Source organism: Oenanthe melanoleuca, chromosome 21 (genome assembly GCF_029582105.1).
Source record: "Oenanthe melanoleuca isolate GR-GAL-2019-014 chromosome 21, OMel1.0, whole genome shotgun sequence".
NCBI lineage: Eukaryota > Metazoa > Chordata > Aves > Passeriformes > Muscicapidae > Oenanthe > Oenanthe melanoleuca.
Window position 1 is genome coordinate 618,909 of NC_079354.1, and position 19,358 is coordinate 638,266.

At 56.4% G+C, this 19,358-nt stretch overlaps 2 protein-coding genes and 1 long non-coding RNA gene across 5 annotated transcripts in view; 2 read left to right on the top strand and 1 right to left on the bottom strand.

Moving 5' to 3' along the window:
• The window catches only part of FBXO42 (F-box protein 42), a 46,452-nt gene extending 43,312 nt beyond the window's left edge, over positions 1–3,140 (bottom strand). The window contains exon 1 of the mRNA XM_056508246.1: positions 3,019–3,140. The gene's annotated coding sequence lies outside the window, so the exon portion shown is untranslated. The remainder of the gene's footprint in view (positions 1–3,018) is intronic.
• A 167-nt stretch (positions 3,141–3,307) lies between these two features.
• LOC130261570 (uncharacterized) lies at positions 3,308–4,704 on the top strand. 2 transcript variants are annotated; one of them, XR_008842005.1, is made up of 3 exons: positions 3,308–3,533; positions 3,682–3,900; positions 4,012–4,704. It is a non-coding gene; the product is annotated as an uncharacterized LOC130261570 (long non-coding RNA). The 2 variants fall into 2 exon arrangements; XR_008842004.1 differs by having other exon boundaries at positions 3,314–3,533; positions 3,682–4,704.
• A 557-nt stretch (positions 4,705–5,261) lies between these two features.
• SZRD1 (SUZ RNA binding domain containing 1) lies at positions 5,262–18,874 on the top strand. 2 transcript variants are annotated; one of them, XM_056507916.1, is made up of 4 exons: positions 5,262–5,378; positions 14,688–14,737; positions 15,614–15,871; positions 16,949–18,874. In XM_056507916.1, exons 1-4 carry the CDS (start codon positions 5,289–5,291, stop codon positions 17,046–17,048), a joined length of 498 nt encoding a protein of 165 aa, XP_056363891.1. In that variant the 5' UTR covers positions 5,262–5,288; the 3' UTR covers positions 17,049–18,874. The 2 variants fall into 2 exon arrangements, with proteins under 2 accessions (XP_056363891.1, XP_056363892.1); XM_056507917.1 differs by having other exon boundaries at positions 15,617–15,871.
• Positions 18,875–19,358: the final 484 nt, after the last annotated feature.

A 19,358-nucleotide genomic window follows, 5' to 3' on the forward strand; every position in this document is an offset into this window, starting at 1 on the left:
CATCTCCAGGTGATGCTGCCTTTCCCAGGTCAAAGCCCGAAGCTTACCCACCTCCAGCCTTAGGAAAATCCTGAGTGGATGTTTTCCAACAGAGCCTGCCCCGACGGAACACACAGGGGGAAATCACTTCCCTTGGAGGTGCAGCTCTGTTTACACAGAGAGTGGGAAGCCTTTTCCAGCAGCCCTTGCTCACATCCTGTGGAAGTGGATGGGATGGAAGCCCTGGGAACAGAGCCCCACGGATCAGCCGCGTGCTGCCCCTCCCGCGCTCCCACTCCAAACCTGCGCTGCTGTCGCTCCTGGCAGGTGTGCAGATTGCTGCATGCATTGCATTTCCCAGGATTAAGGATGGGATGAGGAGCACACCCCAGCTCTCCCTGGGAGCAAACACCTCCCCAGAAGGTGCCCGACGCAGTGGCTGAAATCTCCAAATCAAGGGTCACGCACGTTCAGCAGTGGGAATAAACCAACCCCACCTTCATTCCAAGCCCAGGCAGGGCAGGAACACGTGTTCTGCAGGTGAGCTTCCTTCAGGGGTTGCTCCAGCAGCCAAACACAGGGAAAACCAGAGTCCCAGGGAATAAAGACTGAAGTAAACTCAAATTAAAATTTAAAATTGTACAAGCTGCCTGTAAAAACTCACGAGAGAAAATGATAAAACCATCTGGAGCCTTTTTGAATCCAACCTTCACCTGCCACCCTAGAAAGGCAATGCTGCCTGGGCGGAGCCACCTGTCAGGGAAAACTCCAGGGAGCACAGCAGGAAAAAAACGCACAAACATCCCTGCCATGCCAAAACAACCACGGGATGTGGCTCTGCCGCCGCCTGAGCACGGAGACACAGAGCTCCTGGAGAACAGGATGGAATCCAACACGATGGAACAACATGGTGTGCAAGACAGGCACCACCCCACCCTGGAAAAAAGTGTCAAGGTTGGACAGGGCTTGGAGATCTGGGACAGGGGATGGTCTGTAAAGCCCTTCCAACCCAAACCCTTTTGGATTCTATGAAATTCTTGGAATTCTGCCCAAGATTTTGCTCTCTTCTCTCCCACTTGTGACACCAAGGAAAGCCCAAGCCCAGGGGGACACAACCTAAGGAAAAAATTCCGGTTTTCAGCCTTTCTCTGGCATCAGCATAAGCAAAAGGAAGGAGAGAGAGTGGTGGGAACACGCAGGGTTGTGGGAATGAGGAAACCTCCCACCCTGGCTCTTGATCTCCAGAAGGGCCGAGCCCCAGCCGCGGGGCTATGTCGCGACACAAAGCACTTTGTCAGGACACCGCAGCACTGCCCCCGCACCGCGGCTTCCCTGGGAGGCTCCGCTCCTGAAGGACAGGTGGGGAAAGGCCCCTTCCCACCCAGGGAGCGGATTTAGGTCAGCAGCTCCTCCACGGGAATTCACTGCAATTCCCATCCCTTAGTCAAGGGGAAGAGTTCCAGCTGCTGACCCGAGCCGGCTCCCAGGGATGATTAAAGCCATCCCAGTACAAACGACATTCCCGGCGATCCCGGGGTTATCTCCCATCCCCGTTCCGCAGACAAGCATTCCCGACTTCCCTTTTGTTCCTGCTCCGAGCATTCCCTGGGGTCCAGGTCATTAACAGCAAGACACCCCGGCCCTGCTGCCGACTCCTCCTGCCCCACTGGAAAATCCGACTGGAAAACGCGACTGGAAAAGCCGAGAGGCTCGGGAGGATGAGATAATGCTCCAGCCGAGCCCTGCAGCGGCTGCACAGCCCAGCCCCGCCGTGACAAGAACACGATCCCGAATGAAGCCGTTCTCCAAGCGCCGACAGAGACCAGCAGCGGAGACAATGGCGAGCGACATCCCAAAGCCCCCGGAGGTGCCGAGCTGGGCACCTCGGCTGCTCCCACACCGCGACTCCAGGACAGAAATCAAGGGATTGACACACACCCGGCATGCGGACCGAGGGGAGGTGCGGATGCACACGGAGAACGAGCGGAGACTGAGCCTCACCTTTGTTTTCACACGTATCCAACGCGAGCTGAGCTTTTGGCGGCACCCCCAGCACCCCCCAGCCATGTCTGCCCCCTAAAGAGCCGTGTTCCCTCCCCTAAAAACCATATTTCTCCCCCTAAAAATAAATGTTTTCCCCCACAAAAGCTGTTTCCTGCCCAAAGAGCCATGTTCTCCCCCTGAATGCCGTATTTCCCCCCTCTTCCCCCCAGCGCCGGCACTGCCAGCTGTGCCTTGGCACTGCCCCATGCCAGCACTGAATTTTGGGGAAACAAGGCTTGTAGGGGGAATATAGTGCTTTTTTTTTTTTTTTTTTTTTTTTTTTTTTTTTTTTGTTTGTTTGTTTGTTTGTTTGTTTGTTTGTTTGTTTTTTGGGGGGGAGGGGATATGGCTTTTTTGAGGGAAGGATGGAGCTTAGGGTGGAAACACGGCTTTTAGGGGAGCAACATGGCTGTTTTGGAGAAAACATGGCTTTTAGGGAGGAAAACAGAGGTCTTAGGAAAGAAACGTGGCTTTTTGGGGGAAACACGAGGTTTTCTGGGGAAACATGGCTTTTAGGGAGAACACATGGCTCTTCTGGGGAAACACGAGATTTTTGGGGAAATGTCTTTTTTGGGGGGAAACATGGATTTTAAGGGAGGAAACATAGCATTTTGGAGAAGAAACATTGCTTTCAGGGGGCGATGCTTGGCTTTTTGGGAAGGAAACACGGCTTTTTTCAGGGGTAACACGGCTTTCAGGGAGGCAGGCTCTGCTTTCCTCCCACCCTGAGGGAGCCCCCGGGGCCGCCTTCCCCTCACACCCCGGAGCTGGGAAGGGGCTTCCCCCCTCCCAGAAGGGGCTACAACCTCCCCACGGGCTCTGCCTTCCGCAGCGGCCCCTCTAAACGCTGTGAGGGGCTGGGACAGGGGCTCCCTCCACCCTCAGATGCGGCCCCCTCCACAGCAGGCCTGTCCCGCCCCGAGGGGCCCGTCCCGCCGCCCCGCTCCCCAGGGAAGGGCCCCGCCCGGGGAAGCCGCACCGCGGCGCCGCTCTCACCTGCCGCCGGGCCGGGCCGAGCCGGGCCGGGCCCTCAGGGCTGCGGGCGGCGGAGCCGCTGCGTCGCCCCGGTGACGGCTCCGACCGGCGCCGCCATCTTCCCTCCCCGCCCTCCCGCCGCTGCCCCGGCCGCGCCGGCCGCGCACTGCGCAGGCGCGGGGCCGCCCCACGCATCACGTAATGATGGGCGGTGTCATTGTGGCGCCATGATGGGAAGGTCAAAGTCCTGGGGGCCGCCATGTTTGGACGGTCTCGCCGCCATCTTGGTAGAGGCGGGGCTAGCGGGGCCGCCATGTTGGGGAGGTCGGCGCTGAGGCGGAGGCCGGTCCCTGTCCCGCTCCCTCATCCGCAGCCCCGCGGGGCGCAGCTCTGCCCGCAGGGCCGACCCTCAGCGCCTGCTGCAGCCCCGCCGTGTCCCTGCGTGTCCCTCAGAGAGCTGGAGCCTTTGGGGGTTCAGCAGGGAGGCGGGATGTGACCTGTTGCTGGAGGGCTGTGGTGCCTCTCATCCCACGGAGGTGAGGAAAGGAGGGAGTGCCGCCCATTCCACGGGGGAGTATCCCTGTGCGCGGCTGTGTTTTGGCACCAGATCCCGCTGGCAGGTTGTGTGGGGACATTATTCTCCAGGGAAAAGGTAATCGCTGCCACCTTCTGTGTGTCCCACAGACGTGCATCCCACACGGAGGATTCTCTGCAGCATCCCGGAGCGAGGGGATGCTCCAGAGGCCTCACGGAGAGCCGGGATTGCCGGGGAGGAGCCGTGCGATGCCCCAGCTGCCTCGTGCAGGGCTGGGATAACCCGGGACGAGCCGCGGGATGTGTCCCAGGAGCTTTGTGCAGGGCTGGGATAACCTGGGCACACTCCTAGGGTTTGTCCCTCACCAGGTGAGTACCCTTGGGGTGTGACACAGCCATCCGTGCCACATTCCCAGCGGATCCCGCCGTGTTTTTTGGGATGCTCGGGGTCAAGCATGGCTGGAAGGGGATTTTTTACAGCAGGTGGAAGGAAGCGTCCAAGGGAACGCTGCTGGAACGCTGGAAGGGATCGAGCCAACCATGCCAGGCACTGCCTGCTGGAAAACTCAGTGTCTGTTGCCTTCTGGAAAAATCCCAGAGGATGGACAGGAACAGCCTCAGACTGCTGGAACTTTTCCTCCGTGGGCAGCATTCCCAAGGAGGGGAAGCGCTGTGTCCGACCCCGCTGAGCTGCCAGAAGGGCTGAAATCCAAGGATTTAAAGTCCCCGGAGCGCTGCACAACCCCCAGATCCCCTCCAACAGCTCCTCCGTGGATAAACAGCCCCCCAAAGTCCACCTGTGGGGTGTCCAGAAGTTCTTTACATAAATTTTGGCCTTGGCACAGGAGCAGGAGACTCAGGCAGACCACAAGGATCAGAATTTATTTTAGCTGGAGGTTCATTGTGATATTTTTAGTAATCCAGTCGCCATCTGCCGGCAAACTCTGGCTCTTGGGTGGGAATTTGGGGGAAATTTGAGGATTTAAGGGCAGGTTCTGTAATTACCTGTGTGAAAATTAAGGGGGGTGGGTTGGATGCTGAAGGGGCGGTTAATTTTTGAGTGAGGAAAAGGAAATGCAAATCCCACCACAAAAACTTTTGTATGGCTCGGAGCTCAAAGAACATTGGAGTGGTGAATATCTTGAATATAAAAGAGAAAGGTTTAAGAAATTACAGGGTCTTGGGGAATTTTTGATGTTTCTGAAGGCTGGAGCTGACACTTGTGTGCCATAAAATCAGCTTTATATGAAGAGGCACAAATTGGAGGGTGGAAGGACACACGGACACCTGGGCTGTGTAGGAGGGGCCAGAGGTTGGATTGCTGGCTGAAATAGCCTAAATTTGGGGAAAGATCTGTCCAATAACCCAAAATTAGGGGGAAAATTAAGAGAAAACACCCTAAGTAAGAGAAGAGACTCAAAAATTAAGGGAAAGCAAAACTATACTAAACAAACAGACAGAAAAAAGACCCCAAAATTGAAAGAAAACACCTCAACATCAAAGAAAAACACCTAAAAATTAAGGGAAAACTCAAAATTGTGGGAAAAGAGAAAACACGCCCAAACTAAGGGAAAACACCTCAAAATTTAAGGCAAACAAAAATTAAGGGAACGCGCCTCAGCACTGGAAGGCCTGCCCTGAGCACGGTCCTCCCGGCCGCCAGGGGGCGCTGTGGCGCCGCGCCCCCGCCGCCGCTTCCCGCCCTTTCCGCGCGCTGCGCGTGCGTTGCCGGGCGCGGGCCGGCGGGCGGCGCGCGCATGCGCGGGGCGCGGGCCCGGCGGCGGACGGGAATTAAAATGGAAGATGAGGAGGTCGCGGAGAGCTGGGAGGAGGCGGCCGACAGCGGGGTGAGGGCGGCGGCACGGGGCGGCGCGGCGGGCCCGGCGTGCCGGGGGGGCGCGGGCGGGCGGCGCGGCAATGCCCGAAGAGGCGGCGGGACGCGGCCGGCGGCGCGGCGGCCCCGCGGCGCTGCTAGGCCTCTTAAAGGGACCGCGGCCTCGGTCGGCGCGGGGGGGTGTGGGCCGCCCCCTGCCCCGCTGCTCGCCGGTTCTTCAGTCCTGCTTCATGTCCCTCCTTGGAGCAGCTCCCTGCCCGTCCTCCGGTCCCCCGTGTGCTCCTTGGTGCCCAAACCCGCCTCGGCCCGGCGGGGCTCATCGGGGGCTCAGCGGGGGTCGCGGCCCAGCCCCGCACCACGCTCCGGTTGCCGGGGAGCGTGAAGCAGGAGGGAGGAGGGCGGCGAGCAGAGCCTAAATGCGTGGCCGTGACCCTGGCCGGCTCTAGGGACGGCGCGGGGGCTGCGGGCGCACACCCTAAGGCCTTTCCCCCTTGAAACGTGCTCCTTTGCTCGGGCAGTCCCAGCCTGGCCCCGCGGAGCCGGGCCCCGCTTTAACAACGGCTCGGGAGCTGCAGTTGGCATCGTGTCTGTCACGCTGAGAGACCCCGAGGATTTGTGTGCGAATACAGTGACTGTTTTAGCAGGAGTGTGGGCCGTGCTCTGCGGGGAGTTCGCAGGGAGAGGACACTCCACCACGCCAGCTCTGCTTTTATCAGTTCCTCGGGGTCGTTGAGGATCAGAGGGCAGAAGGACCTGCGGACAGGGCCTCGGCGGGGAGCCTGAGCAGCACTGTGGGCACGGGATTGGGTTACACCTGGCCAGAGCCAGGGGAGCACAACTGAGCCTGTAACCCAACGCCCGAGAGGGGCGGGTGCCAGGCTGCTGCCAGGGCCGGGGGCTGTGCCCAGCAGGAGCCTCGTGCCCAGCCCGAGTTCGTTCCCAAAACCGCCCCATGAAGGGACACGGCTGCAGGCCGATGACTGTGGCCTTGGGTAATGGTTTAAAATGGTCCTGCTGCTCCAGTCCTGCCATGGAGCCTCTTCCCAGTTTGTCCTTCCTGCTGTACCTCTCAGGTGCTTTTCCTTAGAAGGAGAAATCCCTGTCACTTGTCCTTTCTCACACCCTTTTGCAGTCCAAACTGCTGAGAGTTGTGCTTGTAACCTCACTGGTGCTTGTGCTGGTGAGCAGGGGGATTCCACACAATCCTTGAGGTTGGAAAAGCCCTCCAGAACCCTCCAGTCCAAGCTGTGCCTGACGCCCACCTTGTCCCCAGCCCAGTGAGTGCCACATCCAGGCCTTCCTTGCACACCTCCAGGGGCAGGCATTCCAAACCTCCCTGGGCAGCCCCTGCCAAGGCCTGACCACCCTTTCCATGAGGAAATTCCTGCAAAGCCTGACCCCCCCAGCTGTCCCCTGCTGTCAGGGAGTTGTGCAGAGCCACCAAGTCCCCCCTGAGCCTCCTTTTCTGCAGGCTGAGCCCCTTTCCCAGCTCCTTCAGCTGCTCCCTGTAGCCTGGTAGGAGGAGCAGCTGCTGTTGCAGTTGTTGGGCTCTGGATGCCTGTGGCAGCAGTTGCAGGGGTGTTGGAAGTGAGCTGCCTGTGTGGGGTGGGAGAGGGGGCAGCAGCCACCCTGGGCCATGCCTGGGGGTTGGGAAGGGAATCTCTCTCCGTGTCTGGCATAAAGGAGCCCTGGAGCTGTGGTGGGGGCTGCAGGAAGCACGATGCTGAGCAGGATGGAGCACAGGAGAGCCCAGCCTGCCCGTGTCCCATGGCCCTTGTGGTTGTGATGGATGCTGGTGCAGCTGGGGACATTCAGGTGTCCCAAAGTCACAGCCACAGGAAGCAGTGGGTGGGGAAAGAGCAACAAGGGCAGGAGGAGGCTCTGCTGTAGCACTGGCAGTGACTGCAGCTCCTCCTGAGGGGCAGTTCTGATCTCTGCTCTGTGAGCAGGGACAGGACTGAGGGAAAGCTGGGGCTGGCCAGGGGGGCTTAGGCTGGAGATCAGGACAGGTTCTTCTCCAGAGGGGGCTGGCACTGCCCAGGCTCCCCAGGGAATGGGCACAGCCATGAGGCTGCCAGAGCTCTGGGAGCCTCTGGACAGGGTGGGATTGTTGGGGTGTCTGTGCAGGGCAGGGGCAGCACTCTGATCCCTGTGGGTCCCTTCCAGCTGAAAACATTCCATGGTTCTGTGACGTTCTTCCATCCAAGGCAGCAGGAGATGGATCCCAGCATAAAGGCACAAGGCTTGGCAGTCGTGGTTGGTGCTCAGGAGGAGACAGCAGGGAGCAGCTTCAGACACAGCCTGTTCTGACAGTGCCAGGACAAGAGTGAATGGGCAGGGTTACCTGGGATGCTGGGAAGGGTGGTGAGGCCCTGGCACAGGGTGCCCTGAGCTGGGGCTGCCCTGGGTCCCTGGCAGTGTCCAAGGCAGGCTGGATGGGATGGTGGAAGGTGTCCCTGCCCATGGCAAGGGTGGCACTGGGTGGGCTTTGAGGTCCTTTCCAGCCCAAACCATCTGTGATTCTGTGGTGCTGATACTTCACACTGATGAGAACCTGAGTTATTTAGACCCTTCAGCACATGAGGGAACAGTAGAAACGTAGCAGGAGATCCTTGGTGGGTTTTATGGGATATATTACCTGTGTCCCATCATGTAATTTTTTAATATTCCACCTACAGGGTGTTCCTTGAGAAAGCAAATGCATCAGATTTTTAGTTCTGGGAGTTTTCATTTGTAGTTTTTGGTGAAGCTGAGAACTTCTGTTCAAGGCCTCAAGGAAGGTTTGTCAGCAAGAGGCAGCTCTGGGCTGAGCAGAGAGCCCGTGGCCTCCTAATTAAAATTCACTTCATTTCTCTTTTGCAGCTCTCTCAAATCATGCACCAGGAAAGTCTCATTAGGTTGAAGAAAACCCCCAAAAACTCAACACAGCTCTTCTGTCACTGAAGAAGCTGTAAAACAAATCCTCTAGTGGTTGTATAGGTGTTTAACATGGCTTCCATTTATCTCTTGGTCTTGTGCCATCAGAATTGCCCCAGAAATGGAGCAGCTCCAAGGGATGTGCCTCCCCTGAGTGACCATGGCAGGCAGGTGCTCTCTGCTCTGGCAGTGTCCTCTGTCCCAGGGCCACAGGGTGCAGCAGGGCCTCTGGATCCCTGACACCCCCCTGGTGTCTGATTAGAGCCCTGGAATGTCTGTGAAATGAGGAGGTTTTGCTTGTCCAGGAGTTACAGATGGAAAAGCAGGGCCTGAGTAACGTGTGAGTTGTCTGAGTTAGAGGTAAGGGTGAAAAGGGCTTCAAAGGCCAGTGTGGCTCAGAAAACACTAATGAGGCTTAATTCCTGGTTTGTTCTCTGTTGTGTTGTGTGGCCCAGCTGGAAAACACAAATGAGAGGTCAGTTGGTGACACTCAGGTCTGTTTACCTGGTTAAACCAATAATTAAATGTTAGGTGGGAAGCTGGGCTCCAAAACTGGAGTGTGTCCATGTCATGGGTGATCCTCAGCTTGACAGATGTATTCATTGTTTATTCCTTTACCAACTAAAATTTGAGTGTGTCAGAGTCTTAATAATTTATTTCAGGCCTCTTTCAGAATCTCTTTCAGCTTCATCCCAAGGAGGGAGACAGCTCTGATCTCTGCCCTGTGAGCAGGGACAGGACTGAGGGAAGGCTGGAGCTGTGCCAGGTTTAGGCTGGAGATCAGGACAGGTTCTTCTCCAGAGGGGGCTGGCACTGCCCAGGCTCCCCAGGGAATGGGCACAGCCATGAGGCTGCCAGAGCTCTGGGAGCCTCTGGACAGGGTGGGATTGTTGGGGTGTCTGTGCAGGGCCAGGGGCAGCACTCTGATCCCTGTGGGTCCCTTCTAGCCCAGGATGTTCCTTGCCTCTTTGCAGATCAAACATTACTCTGGCAATCCAAAACAGGTTAAAAAAATAATGGAATAATCTCCTTGTGTGTCTTTTTTCCCCTGGAGTTTGCAGACTGAGCTCCCAGCTGCTGCCTCCAGCCTCCCCAGTGATCCTGGCCGTGCTCAGCAGCCCCCAGGAAGGGAAAGCTGCCCCTTGGCCCAGTGCTCTGGGAGGAGGGAGCAGCCAGAGGCTGGGAATGGACCTTGTCCTGGCCTGGGGGCTGTCCTCACCTGTGTCACAGCACTCGGGGAGCACAGGTCGCCTGAGGTGGCACAGTGTCTCCTGTCTGTCACCTCAGTGAGCCTGTGAGGCTGGGGTGGGTGCCACCTGCCAGCAAAGGCTCCAGGTCACTGGATCTGAAGGTTTTGGCTCCTGTCACTTGGAGCTGCTGAATGGGATTGAAGTCCAGCAGTCAGAAGGGAAATATTTTGGAGTGTGGCACTGTGACCTCCCTCTGGTAATGACTGCTGTGGTCAGAGGCCACAGTACTGAAGCTGGGGTGTGCAGGAGCTGTGTCCATGAGGAAAACTGGGTTTTGGTGTCAGGCTGTGAGGGTCATGGAATCCCAGATTGGTTTGGGTTGGAGGGACCTTAAAGCTTATTTCATTCCATGTCCTGCCATGGCAGGGACACCTTCCACTGTCCCAGCTGCTCCCAGCCCTGTCCAGCCTGGCCTTGGTCACCTCCAGGGATCCAGGGGCAGCCACAGCTGCTCTGGGCACCCTGTGCCAGGGAACAATTCCTGCCCAATATCCCATCTCCCCCTGCCCTCTGGCAGTGTTTAGCCATCCCCTGTGTCCAGTCCCTCCATCCCTTGTCCTTGGTCCCTCCCCAGCTCTCCTGGAGCCCCTTCAGGCTCTGGAAGGGGCTCTGAGCTCTCCCTGGAGCTTTTCTTCTCCAGGTGAACATTCCCAGCTCTCCCAGCCTTTCCTCCCAGCAGAGCTGCTCCATCCTCTGATCACCCTGCAGCCTCCTGTGGCCTGGCTCCAGCAGCTCCAGCTCCTGCCTGTGCTGGGGCAGGGCTGGGGCAGCTCTGCAGGGGGGTCTCACCTCAGCTGGGCAGAGGGGCACAGTCCCCCCTCTTCTGCTGCCATGAGCCTGGGTGGATTTGGACTTCCCACACCAAAAAGATCTTGGGCAAGATTTCACCCAGTGTTTGCTTTAGATGTCCAAAAAAGTCTTGAAACTGGGCTGGAAGTTTGTGTTTCTGCTGCTTGGTGTTGCTTGGGCAGAGGGAGGATTTTGTTAAGAAATGGGAAGTTTGGAGGTTGGGAATGAACCTGGGAAGTGAGGGTTGGTTTGGGGATGTTGCAGCAGGGGAAGAAGGAGCTGCTGCCCCCAGAGTGCTTCCCCATCCATAAAGATCTGTGCTGGGAATGCCTGGCACTGCCAGGCTGGTTCCCAAAACCACTCTGTGTCCTGTTTCTCAATGCCCTGGTGCCCAGGAGGAGGATCTTCCCAGGCAGACAAAAACACCTGGGGCTGTCCTGGGCCAGGCACTGCCAGGCCTGAGCATGGCTGAGCGACTGGGAGAACTAATTAATGCAGCAGGCTGATTCCCAGTAGCCTCAGGAACTGGAATGATGCAGTAATTAATAGATTAATTTCTCTTTGGAGGAGAGAAATGGGTAGATAATGAGGAGATCAGGGGCTGCCCACATCTGCTCTTTCCTGATGGTTTTTGGGGAAGCTGTTCCAGGTTCAGGTCCCCATCAACATCTTAAAACTTAAGATCTTAAAACTTGTTTTTATTTCGTAAAGAAAAGAACATTAACCAGGCCTTGGAGCTCACCAGAGCATCCAGTGGTGCTGTAATGAGCAGGCAAGGCTGTGGTTTTGGGAGGATCCAGCTCCAGCCTAACTCATTTGCTCTGGGGTTTGGCATTCCATATTACTGGAGTGAGAAGGGGTAGAAGGTTGTGCTGGGAGTAAATACAGCAGAGAATGTGGTTAATGGTTTTCCAGAGCTTTGGAATGTGACCAGAGGTTCAGGAGAGCCCTGTGCTCCAGCAGGGATCTCCCCTGGATTTTTGCAGAGGAATTCTATAGGAAGAGGGGGAAATACCCACCCAGTGTCAGTGATTTATGCAAACTCTCTGCCTTCCTCAAACCTTCAGTCATGGTCACTCACTGAACTTGGGATAAAATCCAGCCAGGGGTTATCCTGTTATTCCTTCCCCAGCTCAGCCAGGCTCAGAGCTGCTGGTGTTTATTGTGTTTGGAGAGTCCCTGCTGGCAGGGATGGCAGGATAATGCTTTGTACATGTCCAGTGCCTTGCAGTTAATCCCAAAAGGTTCTTTGGACAACTGCATGGCTGATTCGGGCCCCTTGTGCTTTGCCATATTCTGGTTTTCTTTGCCATGTGCCTCCATCCCATGGAGGCTCTGCAGGGCTGTCCCTTCCTGAAGGACACATTCCTGGGGTGCTGAGGGTCTCCAGCTCTCCAGGAACACCCCCAGGGTATCAGCTTTGTGGCTGGGATGGCTCTTTAGGATGCCAGGCCACGGGAATGTGGGATCTGAGCAGCAGCTTCATGTCCTGGGGCCTGTGTCTGCATTCCAAGGGGGGGTTGTGGATCCTGGCTGCTGCTTTCCTCAGGGCTAGGGGTAGGAAGGATGGCTGTGATGGGGCTGGAGCTGTTTCCATGACGTCCTCGTCCACAAATGCAGCCTAAATGTCAGAGAACAGAGTCTCCTTCAGGCTGTTTGTTTGGGTCCTGTTTGGCATCCACAAATAATAGCCCTAAAAATAGGTGGGTGAGATTCCTTACTAATCTTTGGGAAGGGGGCTTTGCACGGGGATGTGAACCAGGCTCAGTTTTTGGTGAAACAGATAAGTTTGCCTGGGAAGGGGGAGGTGGGAGAGCCCCCCAGGTGATGGATACCTGGGGTTTGTGCACAGTGACCTGTCCTGGTCCTCAGATGCCAAACCCAGCTGCCTCTGCAGACAGCTCATGCCTGTGGTGCTTGTAGTGCCTCTGGCACTTAGCCTCGAGTCAGCTCCTAATTTTATCTCCTTACCCCACGGTGACAATGTGACACAGCAGAGGAGAGGGAATGACATCAGCAGATGGATGGATCCATGTGGAGCAGCAGCAGGGATTTGATTTTAATTAAAAACCAGCAGTGCCAAGGTGATTCTGCTTTTAAATTGGTGCAGTGATCCCTGTCACGAGCTGTGAGGCTGCTCAGGGCTGGGGCTGTCTCTGCACGTGGTGTTCCATTCCTACAATTCCAAACATCCCAGTAATGGGCACTGAGCTTCCTGGAAAATGCAGAGTCAGTCCCTGTGTTTAAAGGAAAACACAATTTCTGACACACCAAGAGGTGTGTGAGGTGGGGAGCTGCTTTTGGCCATCTATTTAAACACAAAGAGACTTTTTCTGCTCAAAAGTTAAGAGGATGTCTGGAGGCAGCTGGAATCCCCTCAGCAGCACCAGGAATTCCATGGATCCTGCAGGACTGACAGTTGTAGGGATGGGTGGGAGGGATTCCTGTGTGTTTGGTGTGAATGCTTGGTTTATGTTATTCTGCCAAGATCCCTACATGGGGAGGAAGCCTCATGTTCCACAGAGAGCACAGTGCTTCCATCAGCTGCTCAGGCTGGAATTTAGGGAATATTTTGACTGCTTCTGGCTTTAGTCCTTGTGCCAGCCTGGTGTGGGCACAGGGCCTGTCCCCTGTGCTGAGGCACCTCCAGTCCTGGGGCCCTTGTGGCAAGTAGGACCTCAGGGGCTGGAGTGTGTCCAGAGATGGAATGGAGCTGAGAAGGGGCTGGAGCACCAGGAGAGGCTGAGGGAGCTGGGAAAGGGGCTCAGCCTGGAGAAAAGGGGGATCAGGAGGGACCTTGTGGCTCTGCACAACTCCCTGACAGGAGGGGACAGCCATGGGAGGTTGGGCTCTGCTCCAGGGAACAGGGACAGGAGGAGAGGGAACAGCCTCAGGCTGGGCCAGGGGGGCTCAGGGAGGATGTCAGCAGGAATTTCCCCATGGAAAGTGTGATCAGGCCTTGGCAGGAGTGCCCAGGGAGGTTTGGAGTGCCCATCCTGAAGGTGTGCAAGGGAGGCCTGGATGTGGCACTCAGAGCTCTGGGCTGGGTGACAAGGACAGCACTGGGCACAGGGTGGACTCAGTGATCCCAAGCCTTTTCCAGCCTCCATGATCCCATGTGATCCTTGGTGAGGAGCTGCCCAAGCTCAGAGCAGCTGCTTTATGAGCCAGGACCACATTTGCTCCCTGGAAACACAACCTCCCACTCACCTTTTGTCTACCTGAAATGATTCATTCCCTTCTAGGTGGAGGCTGCCATGGCCTGTATGACCAGGAGCCAACACTGTGGTTTGGCATCTTGTTGTGACTTGTGCTCCTTGCTGACAGAGGCAGGGAATTCCTGTCCAAACCTGTTCCTTTCCCCAGCTCTGGCTCCTGCTGGCAGTGCGGGGGAGCAGCCAGGCTCAAAGTAGAGCAGCTGCCTCCTGCCAGAAGTTTGGAATTTCCTTCTGTGGTGCCAGTTATCAGCTGGCTAAACTAGGACACTCTCAGGTAGTGCTTTCCCACTTCCTTGATCATTACATCAAACACAAAAAGCTGTTCTGGAGCCTCTTTTAGCAGAGCTGTCGTGAGGATCTAAAAATACCGGCGGGGTTGGAGCAGGTCACCTGCAGGAGGGTTGAAACCAGGTTCTCCTCCTCAGCCGAGTTCCTCTGTCAGATTGCTCCGGTTGCAGCACCGGGGACCTGTGCTGGGGTGGAGGCCAGCCTCGGGCAGAGGCTGAGCTGAGAGCCCGGCTCTGGAGTGATTAACGCTTCCATGGGTGACTCCATGGGTGACTCCCAGCTGGGGAAAGGCAGGGAGCAGCAGGAAGGTTTCCTGTGTGCATGTGGGGCAGGGCAGGCCCCTCTCCTGGCAGGAATGTGGCCCTGCCAGCCAGCCCTGCCCGTGCCCCTGGCTGTGGGCTGGGGGCTCAGCTCCCCCTGGAACCACACCTGCAGATCACCCCTGCCTGCTGCTGCTGCTGCTCTGCCTGGCAGGCTTGGCCTGGTCCCTGCCAGGGTCCCAGAACACCCTGCTGTGGAATCCCACGGGCTTTTACCATCACAGGCATGTTTTTTACCACCTGAAGTTAAAATGAGCGATGTGTGCCGGATCCATGGCCTGCTGTTGGTGTCCTCCTGGTGGTTTTGCTTTTCTCATGGCTCATCCATGGCCACCATGGATAAGCTTTGCTCTTTCCTGCCTCTTGATTCCCAAGCATCCTCAGATGGAATCACACACTCCCTCCCCCCTTTATGGATCAGTATTCGGAAGAGTGCAATTAAATGTGTGCCCAGACAGGCTCAAACTCTGATCTCAAACTGAGACTGGTCTTCATTTTATTAAAAACTTTGTGTGTTTACTTTTCTCTCCTTCTTTTCAAGGAAATAGACAGACGATTGGAAAAGAAGCTGAAGATCACACAGAAGGAAAGGTAAAATCCTGATTTTCCTGAGGTGCTGTTGGGCAGCTGAAGGCCTGGGGAGTGGGAGCAGGGGGGAAACAGCTTCAAACTAAGCAGGGAGTGCTGGGTTGGAATTAAGAATTAGGGAATCCCTGTCTCTGTGCCACTAGGTGGCCCTTTGGAGCCACAGCAGGGCAGCAGAAAGCTTCTGAGAGTGGTTTGATTTCAGAGCTGGCTCCTCCTGACTGGATGTAGCTCCAGCTTGGGGGAAGCTGTGTAAGAATAAGGCAAAACATGGGTGAGTCAGGTAACTCCAGCTCCTGGTTCTGGAGTGACTCGCTGTGTCTTGCATCAGGGAGAATTTCTTTTCCTGCTTCCTTTAGGTCTGGGCAGAGGTGTGTTATTTTCTCCTACCAGAAATGTTTTTAATCCCTGCTGACAAGTCCTTTGTTGTTGGGGTTTTTTTCCCCTTTGCGTATTACAGAGTCATGGGATTTATCCTCTGGGAGTTCCACACAGAAGAGGGACTACAAAACATTCAGATGGTGACCTGGGGCCAAGGCTGGCTCTGAGGGGTGAAGTGGCAGGGTTGGAGTGACAGGCTGGGTATACTGGTGAGAGGAGCCCTAGAAATCCTTGCAGGGAATGAAATCAAGGTGCTTATACCAATATCTTCGACAAGAAATGCTTAAACTTTTCCCAGTGTCTGTTCCCTTTCCTTCAGTACAGTTTAGTGATGTCAGACACAGCAGGGACTGATTTTCCATATCCCTTTCTGAGCTAATCCACTGCTCTAGTTTAGAGTTACAGCTGCAACGAGGTCTTTAATTATTCCAGGCTCTTCTTAATCACAGGAATTCTACCTGGGGCAGAAAACAAGCAGCAACCCCGTGTTTCTCTCCCCAGCAGCAGGAAGTCCAAATCGCCTCCCAAAGTGCCGATCGTGATCCAGGACGAGAGCCTCCCCGCGGGGCCCCCGCCGCAGATCCGCATCCTGAAGCGGCCCAGCAGCAACGGCGTGCTCAGCAGCCCGCACCCCGCCAGCCGCCCCGCCTTCCCCGTCAAGTCGCTGGCCCAGCGCGAGGCCGAGTACGCCGAGGCCAGGAAACGCATCCTGGGCAGCGCCAGCCCCGAGGAGGAGCAGGACAAGCCCATCCTGGACAGGTGAGAGCAGCCCCTGCTGGGGAATTGCAGCACGGAGAGGAGTGCTCTGCTGGCAGTGGGAGCGAGGGGAGGTGCCTGGTAAGGCCATAAACCCTGGGATCATTGAGATGGGAAAGGCCTTGCAGGATCACAGATCCAGCCATCGACTGGCACCGCTGTGTTCCCCTCTAAACGTGTCCCCAGGTGCCATGTCCGTGTGCCTTTGGAACACTCCAGGGATGAGGCAGTCACAGCTTCTCTGGGCAGCCTGTGCGAGTGCCTCCCCAGCCTCACAGGGAGGAATTCCTTCCCAATATCCAATCCATCCCTGCCCTCTGGTAGTGGGAAGCCATTCCCCCTTGACCTGTCTCTCCAGGCTTTTGTCCAGAGTCTGTCCATCTTTCCTGTTGCCCCTTTCAGCACTGGAAGGCCACAGTTAGGTCACCCGAAAGGTTCTGTGTTCTAGGCTGAATGATCCCAATTCCCTCAGCCTTTCCTCACAGCACAGCTGCTCCATCCCTTTGATCACCTTGGCAGGCTCCTTCAGACTTGTTCCATGTCCTTCCTGTGCTGGGGACCCCAGAACATGTGACAGCATTCCTGTGGTGCAGGGGTTTCCTGAAGGCACTCAGAATTCCACACCTCATTTCCTCGCCCCTGCTCCCTCTGTCCCTGCAGCCCCAGCCCTGCTCCCTGTGTCCCTGCAGCCCCAGCCCTGCTCCCCGTGCCCCCAAGGCTCAGCTGTCCCCTCTGTCCCTGCAGCCCTAGCTCTGTCCCCATGCCCCCAAGGCTCAGCTGTCCCCTCTGTCCCTGCAGGCCCAGCTCTGTCCCCGTGTCCCCAAGGCTCAGCTGTGCCTCCTCAGTGCCTGCAGGCCCAGCCCTGCTCCCCGTGCCCCTGAGGCTCAGCTGTCCCCTCTGTCCCTGCAGCCCCAGCTCTGATCCCCTGTGTCCCTGCAGCCCCAGCCCTGCTCCCCGTGCCCCCTAGGCTCAGCTGTGCCTCCTCAGTGCCTGCAGCCCCAGCCCTGCTCCCTGTGTCCCTGCAGCCCCAGCCCTGCTCCCCGTGCCCCCGAGGCTCAGCTGTCCCCTCTGTCCCTGCAGGCCCAGGATCTCTCAGCCCGAGGACACCAGGCAGCCCAACAATGTGATCCGGCAGCCGCTGGGCCCCGATGGCTCGCAGGGCTTCAAGCAGCGCAGATAGAGGCGGAGGCGCCGTTCTGCCGGCACGGACACACGGACCCGGGCCAGGGGACCTCCCGGGGTGATTTGCACTGTGACCCTTTTGCTCTGCCCACTGTGACCTTCAGCCCCACGCACTGTGACCTCCCCTCTCCACCCACTGTGAGCGGCCATCCCAGCAGGGCTGTCCCCGCAGCAGGGGACACGAGGGGCCGTGCCGGACTCGGCTGGGCGCAGGGAGCTGTGCGTGTCCCGCCCGGGTCGGAGCGAGCGCCAGCAATAACTTCTGTTGGACTCAAAACCTGGCTTTTAAGGAAAGAAAAAAAAAAAAAAGAAGATGGGAAGCCTCCCCAGCCACCACGCATGTTGTCCTCATCACTTCCAGAACGAGTTCTGTTTCCAAGGATTTTAGGTTCTTTTATTTGGTTTTCTGTTTGTTTTCTGTTTGCTTTCTGTATCTTGGATCGGCGGAGTGCATGGGAAGGATTTGAGCTGTTTGTTTGAATCCAGAGAGCTAGCTGAGTGTTCTGAAGGGAATTCCAAGGGATTTCCATGAATGTGATGGCTTGAAGATGACAAGCTCATGCTTCTCCCTCTCCATTTCCACTGCCATGGAAGCGAACTCCTGGATACCCCCAGATACCTTGGAGTGGGACCCAGTTCACATCTTGGCCCCTGTTAACGGCCCCTTGATTCCCTGCTGGCTTTGTGGAAAAGCTTAAAATACATCCTTTTTGGGTTCTTTTGTATTTGGGGAGAAGGGAATGCAGAGTGACCCCATGAAAATGCCTGCTGTCCGGCCACGAAGGGCCGGGTGGTGAAGAATTTGGGAGATGAGGAGGAGAGGCTCTGGCTGTGACGTCGGGCAGTGGGATATCCCAAGGGTCCGGCCCCGGTGGCGCAGGGACGGTACGAGCTCTCCCAGAGTGGCAGAACTGGGAACCAGACCAGCCCTGGAGAAAGCCTAGATGATTCCTCCATCTCTCTGGAGGCAGCAAGGCTTCAGGGAAGGGATCGTCCTACTCCGGCTGCCAGGAAGAGGACGGGGAGGCTGCTGCTCCCCAGGAATGGAGATGTTCCCTCCTGGATGAAGCTGAGGATCACTCGATGTCAAGGGATTGGATGAATTGGATGAACACTAAATGCTCTTCCTGGAGGGGCCAGGACCTGAAAACCTGGGTGGTTCCCGATGGATCCCATCGGAGTGCTGCCTTCAGTAGGTCTGAGGGGAACGAGCCAATCTTGATGTGCACAAAAAGCCTTGTGTGGAAATGAGGCTGAAATCCCACAGAAGCGGGAAAATAGAAACTACCTGTGTATCCAAGCGACCCGCTGGAACCTTACTGAGCTCCTCACAGCTGATTCCAGCGGGGTGGGATTCCCCTGGGATTCCCCCTGGGATCCTGCTGACTTTTGGGGGATCTCACTCATCCCCCTCAGGCTGGGGGCCGGGATGAGCTCCAGGAGGGGGCAGGAGGGAGAAGGACGTCAGCAATAACCGTAGTCACTGCGCCTTTCCTTAATTATTCCTAAAGATAGCATCGAATAGCCAAAAACCTTCCGAATGCACCGGATTCCGATGATCGCTGCCTCCTCTGTGTCCCGCACCGAGATTCCACCTCCGGCACCGGAATCCCCTTTTCCAGCACTGAAATGCCCTTCTCCCGGCGGTGCCAGGGCCGGTGCCAGGACACGTCCCGCCCGCGGGCAGGGCTCGGCGGCGTTCCTGCGGGAAGCGCCTTCATCCCGGGGAGGGGGAGGATGGACGCGGCTCCGCCCCGAAAACAAACCTGCGCCGGAAAGAAAACGTTTTATAAATCGTATTTTAAATAAATGTCTTTAAACTTTTCACGGCTTTATGGCTCCCTCCTTTCATCCCTCTGTCTGCCAGGGTCGGTTTTTGGTGGCAGGTGTGTAAATCCTGCCCCCAGGAAGGTGAAATCTGGGAGCTTTTGCCCATAATTGTGCCGGTTTTACCCAAAAACCATTTTTAGAGTGTTTGAGAGGAATAGTCCAAGGAGGATGGGAAGGGCAGTGCTCCGTGGATCCCAGATGTGGATGTGAGTGCTGCCTCTCCCTAGAGGAAAAACAAGCAAATCAATTTAACTCATTTAACTAATTTAAGCTAAAGTGATTATTTTGTTGCTCCATGCTGGGTTCTCCCCTGCATGTGTGGTGCTCCCTAACATCCAGAGAAGGTGGTGGAGGCTCTGGGGGTGAAGGTCTGGGGGCCCTGGCAGCTCCCACAGCCCCCAACTCCCTTGGAATTCTTTTTATTTATAATAGAAAGAGTGTAAACATATAACATTAATATATAATATAGAAATATTAA